Below are 5,709 nucleotides of genomic sequence, written 5' to 3' on the forward strand. Positions count from 1 at the left end.
TCAAAAAAGTATTTATAAGAAGAACCTTAAGATATAAAAAGAAAAAAAACTGAATCCATGGTATCGATTTTAGATAATTTAATAGATCTTTTGTCTTAATCGATGTATTTCTTTAAAAAATAATTTTTTCTGCAGGCCAGATCTGTGCACCCAAAAACAAAAAGCTTAAGTGTTTCTTGCAAGTTTCCACAACATCTACAGTGAGTGTTAAAAAGAGGTCGCAATTTTTCTGTGTGATTTCCTATACACCAGTAACCAGATAGAACTGCAGTAAGTCTTTTAAGAAGAAATATTTATATTTTTTGCTGGATTTGTAGGCATATTCTCGTTTAAAATTTAGGTATACAAAACTGTATCAAATGTATCAAGAAATTAACATTTGTGATTTGACTTTCTGTATAACATGCCAGTTTGTCATGACCAAAAAGATCGCAAATTTTTCGTGACCATTTGTCGTAGGACTATCTACATAACATTGCTATAAAAAACCTTTATAACCTGTTAAGACTTGTCATATGTGTTTTTAAAGTTTAGTGTTTTTTTGGTGTTTCTGGCTTAATATCTATATTTCTAAGTATGCTTTAGTGTTAGCCGATTTAACCCACCTAATACTATGTGCAAGTATATAGACTTTTGAAAACTTCCAAAAATTTGTTATAAACATACAATGAGAAAGTTTAACATATTAGTGAAAAATTTTGTTTATGTCGAAGCATTTAAACTTTTAATATTTGGAGGACCTATAGGTATATATTTGTTCTATTTTGAACGCAAACGCACAGACGAAAAAAACAGGCTAACTTTTAGTGAATGTTATTCACGAAGCAGCAGAGAATAAAAATTCTCTTAAATTAAAACAAAGCGAGCATAAACTAGATATTAGATTTTAAATTCATTATGAAAAACTTATTAATAATAAGTTTTTATATAATACAAAATAAAAAAAAGTAATGACAAAGCGAGATCATTGACTGACATCATGACTCATGACAATAAAATATCGGGCCAAAGATACCTTCTGCTAAGCTGATCAAAAAATCAGCTATCGACGTATGTAGCGACTCCAATTTAATTTTAAATCTTATTTTCTTTAAGAAGAATTAAAAACAAATGTTACATTGGTTCATAAGAGCTACATATAAAATTAAACGATGTTACAAATATATGAAGTAAAGTTCCTGAATCATCTCTGCTGCGTTTTTTTCTGTACTTAAGTATCATTCTTGCAAAACAGTGTACTTAAAGAATAAATTATTTAGCATAATTTCATATGCATTGCATTTAACTACATATTGAGATATTACTCAATATCTTGAGTATATTAAGTATCTATTGATATTACTTACTCTAAACTTTAATATGAATAAAACGTGCAAATATAACGTATTTGATGTAATAAAGGCTAGAGATGGAGAATGAGAAACTCCATATTTTTTATAAAATAAATATCAAAACAAACTCGTTAGTATTGTTAAAATTATTATAATTTAACAGCAAATTTAAAAGGAAACATAATTCAATACGAAATTCGTTCAAACCGAACGAATTCAATAAAAATATCATTTGACTGCTCTTCTGAATTTGTGAATAAAACGTGCAATATCGTTTACTTATTATATTGAAACAATGAAAGGTTACTACACAGTAATATTATTACACAGTGATATTGCACAAATTAAATGCGGATGGTTTTACTATATTTTTCACTTTAACGTGAGTGCGGGTGAATATTTTGGTAGCTTATTAAAAAAAAATATATGAAAAAAAACTGCATTTCATTATGCAACATTTACGGATGCAGTTTCGCATATCATCGACTACAGCAGAATAATCCAAATATTTTTCGAAATTCATTTATAAATTTTTACCTTTTCAGAATATCAAATACTGAAGTGCATATCGTGGACGTCGCTGAACTACATAACATTTTTTTAATGCATTTTTGATTGTATTAATGTGACGGATTCATATTTGTTGCTTATTTTTAACGTTTACGGGTTGAGATATTTTTAATAAAATATTTATGCTTTTTCAAATAGCAGGTTATTTTATATAAAAAATATATAAAAAAACATGCTTTTCAAATAATAAATACAAAAATATTAATATTTTCTGTAGTGCAAAGCTTTATGCACCCACACATGTATGTATAAGAATCAGTTGAAATAATATATACCTATATCTGTTTTTTGGTCAAAAATTTGTACTGAATTTCTGTTTAAATTCAGATACAATTTGTATATCACAAATATTAAATGTTTTACTATATGTGAAATAAGATTGAGCTTGAATAAAAATCGATTTGAAATAATTATTTAACTTAAAGGACTGGTGATATTTTGTGCAGCAAGACTATTACTGCGTTTAAGGTCTATGTTGTGTACGTCTTGGGCACTGCAAAATTTGCTTTTTCGGACTAAGCCGAAAATATATGTTTCGTAAAATATCACGTCAATACTGCCAATTTGATATTTTTACAATGTTTTGGGACTTTTTGGTTGTGCCTAATTTGAAATCTGCTCACTTTCAATTTGCCACCAAAAATAACTAGCAAAAAAAAACTCATAGTAGCTGTAATAATGTAAATACATTGTTATATTAGCTTATAATAATTGTTAACAGTACTTACAAAATTTTATGCCTTTCTGTAAAATCGGAAAGTAAGATTGTAGTAAGATTATAGCGATTATAGTAAGATCAAATGCGTAAATTCTGAAATTTATTATAAAATAATACTGTTTTGCATTAGTGCCGAGACACTAATACCATACACCGGCTCTCATGCCGGAATTTAAACCGACATATTGTTTTTTCTATCACATATCAATTTTTTAATTTGCATTGAAAACAACAACAGTTTTACTCAAGCCATGACCGAGACACTCTACATAATATGGCTCTTATAGTTACTAATGAGGAATATTTACCATACCAAAATCTTTCATATTAATGAGCTCATTATCAATAAATCAGCTCATTTAAAGGAAAAATGTCAAATGCAACCCTTAAAAATAAATTTCCCACAAAATTAATTACCAAAATTTTAAATATAGGTTTTTTTTTTATTATTTTAAGCAAGGATTCAAAGCCCACAAAGCATTAATTTGATATCAAAGTAATCTCTCTATCTATTACGTTCATTTTTAGATGGCCATGCATATTTAAACATTAATTGTTTTTATTAAATATTTCGTATATTATATAATCATGTATATTTTGTACATTTATTAACCTATGCAATAATTTCATATAACGAAAGTGCAGAATTTCTTGCAAATTAATAGTTAAATCATATTAACTAATTTGTTTTTTATTTTCACTAAATATTAATAATCATTAATCAATAATTTAGTTAAGAATTTGATCAATTTATTTAAACTTACAAGCACACATAATTTTTTTTAGTTATACTATAAAGCAAAGGAAAGTATTCTTTGCTATTATGTATAACTTGCACTATTGTGCATAAGTCTTTTCGATCTATTGTGAATGTGTGAGGAATACTGACAGCTTAGTAATTTGCATTAGATTGCAGCATTTGTTTGTTGAAAACTTCAGAGACGAAAGCATCAAAAAAAATTTTTTGTGTATTGAAAACTGTTAAGAAATGGATTTCTTCGAGTCAGATATTATAGAATATGCTCCAGAAAGCGATACTGAGGATTTTAACGATTCAGTTGCGTGTTGTGAAGGAAACATCAAAAACGCTGACGTGGACTTGACTGTGCAGCCACAAGTTTCGGAATATGATGGTGTGTACAATCTTAAATACGTTAAAAAATCGAAAGTGTTAGATCAACCTGTACAATGTTGTTTTTTGTAATTTCAGTGAAAGGCCAATCTGAAAGCAGTCGTGAAGATGCTTGGATTATACCTCTTGAAACTAAATCTCTTGCTGATATATGTTCAGAAAATGTCATGTCAGATATAACTTCACATCAATCTAAAATCAGTCATGAAAGCATTTGGGTTATACCTCACGAAACCGAGTCTTTTGCTGATATATGTTCAGAAGGTGTCATGTCAGATATAAGTTCAGATCAATCTAAAATCAGTCGTGAAAGTGTTTGGGTTATACCTCACGAAACCGAGTCTTTTGCTGATATATCTTCAGAAGGTGTCATCTCAGATATAAGTTCAGATCAATCTAAAATCAGTCGTGAAAGTGTTTGGGTTATACCTCACGAAACCGAGTCTTTTGCTGATATATCTTCAGAAGGTGTCATCTCAGATATAAGTTCAGATCAATCTAAAATCAGTCGTGAAGGTGTTTGGGTTATACCTCATGAAACCGAGTCTTTTGCTGATATATCTTCAGAAAATCTCATTTCAGATATGAGTTCAGATCAATGTAAAATCAGTTGTGAAGGTGTTTGGGTTGTACCTCATGAAACCAAGTCTTTTGCTGATATATCTTCAGAAAGTATCATCTCAGATATAAGTTCAGATCAATCTAAAATCAGTTGTGAAGGTGCTTGGGTTATACCTCATGAAACTAAATCTTTTGCTGATATATCTTCAGAAGATGTCATGCCAGATATAAGTTCAGAACAAGTTTCGGGAGATGGTGGTATGTATAATGTTCAATATGTTCAAAAACCAGAAGGGTTAGAACAAACGCAGCTAGGCTTATTCGTAATGTCTGGGGAAGACCAATCTAAAATCAGTTGTGAAAATGTTTGGTTTGTACCTCATAAAAGTAAATCGCTTTCTGATTCATGTTCAGAAGGAAGCACGTCAGATATAAGTTTTGAATCAGTTGTCAACGAACGTGAACGCTCTACGTCATCTTTAGAGGACTGTGGTGAAAATATAAATATAAATGGTTTTGTTAAAAGTTCGGATAATATTAAATCCGAAATAAATGATGCAAACTTATCAAGTGAAAATGAATTGGATATCAGTAACATTGTTCCAGCAGAGAATGAGACTGAAGAATACATCGATACACGTTCAGAAAGCAGCAATTTAATTTATGAGGGCATGCCGGAAACTAGCAATTCCGTTTCGCTTTTAGAAGACTCTGGTGCTGAAAGAAAGAAAAGTGATTTGAAAAATAATGTTTACGCATCGAGTTGCGCAGATATATCAGCCATGAAAATTACTAGTGTTGTTGATCAGTCAGTTTCTAATAAACGCAAACGCACCATTTCACCATCTTTGGACTTTGGAGCGAAAAAGTCGAAAACTGATGGTATAAATGATGGTACAAAAATATTTTCAGGATCTGTTTCATCTTTGGAAGACTATGAAATAATTGATATGAAATCGTTGTGTGAGAATAATATAAATAGAAATATTAATAAAATCTCAAATATAAAAAATTCAGCTATAGATGATCGAAAAAATGAAATAAATCAAAATCTGGTTGCTTTGCATCTTAAAACAAACTTCATAAAATACGAATTATCAATAATTGATAAAAAAATAGAAAAGTATAAGGCAATAATATCTAAGCAATTATATTTAAAGCATGTTAAGGAGGACGTCATGTACAAGATTTTAAATGAACCTCGTGAATCTGATTAGGGAGTTCATTTTACAATACTAATAAAACTAGAAGAAGTAGAAGGTACAAAAGAAAATTATGTGAGAAGTTTTTTTTAATATTTATATTTACAGATACGAAGAGAAAAGAAAATTTAAGTGGGTATCCATCAATTAAATAAAGATATCTGCTATTAAAAAATGAATTTACACTTTTCAATT

At 29.1% G+C, this 5,709-nt stretch overlaps 2 protein-coding genes across 2 annotated transcripts in view; both read left to right on the forward strand.

Moving 5' to 3' along the window:
- Window positions 1-263, forward strand: part of LOC119667537 — a 7,155-nt gene extending 6,892 nt beyond the window's left edge. Inside the window, exon 2 of the mRNA XM_038076840.1 lies at window positions 136-263. Coding sequence (XP_037932768.1) covers window positions 136-263 — 128 coding nt within the window. The remainder of the gene's footprint in view (window positions 1-135) is intronic.
- A 3,109-nt stretch (window positions 264-3,372) lies between these two features.
- On the forward strand, window positions 3,373-5,622 carry LOC119672426 (tanabin-like). Its single transcript, XM_038083474.1, has 3 exons — window positions 3,373-3,752; window positions 3,830-5,275; window positions 5,330-5,622. Exons 1-3 carry the CDS (start codon window positions 3,608-3,610, stop codon window positions 5,527-5,529), a joined length of 1,791 nt encoding a protein of 596 aa, XP_037939402.1. The 5' UTR covers window positions 3,373-3,607; the 3' UTR covers window positions 5,530-5,622.
- The last annotated feature ends 87 nt before the right edge of the window (window positions 5,623-5,709 follow it).

This window comes from Teleopsis dalmanni, chromosome 1, assembly GCF_002237135.1.
Source record: "Teleopsis dalmanni isolate 2A chromosome 1, ASM223713v2, whole genome shotgun sequence".
Classification (NCBI taxonomy): domain Eukaryota; kingdom Metazoa; phylum Arthropoda; class Insecta; order Diptera; family Diopsidae; genus Teleopsis; species Teleopsis dalmanni.

Coding starts and splice junctions, on each gene's coding strand:
- LOC119672426 (XM_038083474.1), top strand. CDS start 3,608: ATGGATTTCTTCGAGTCAGATATTATAGAATATGCTCCAGAAAGCGAT. Junction 3,753..3,829: donor ACAAGTTTCGGAATATGATG/GTGTGTACAATC, acceptor TTGTAATTTCAG/TGAAAGGCCAATCTGAAAGC. Junction 5,276..5,329: donor AATTGATATGAAATCGTTGT/GTGAGAATAATA, acceptor TAAAAAATTCAG/CTATAGATGATCGAAAAAAT.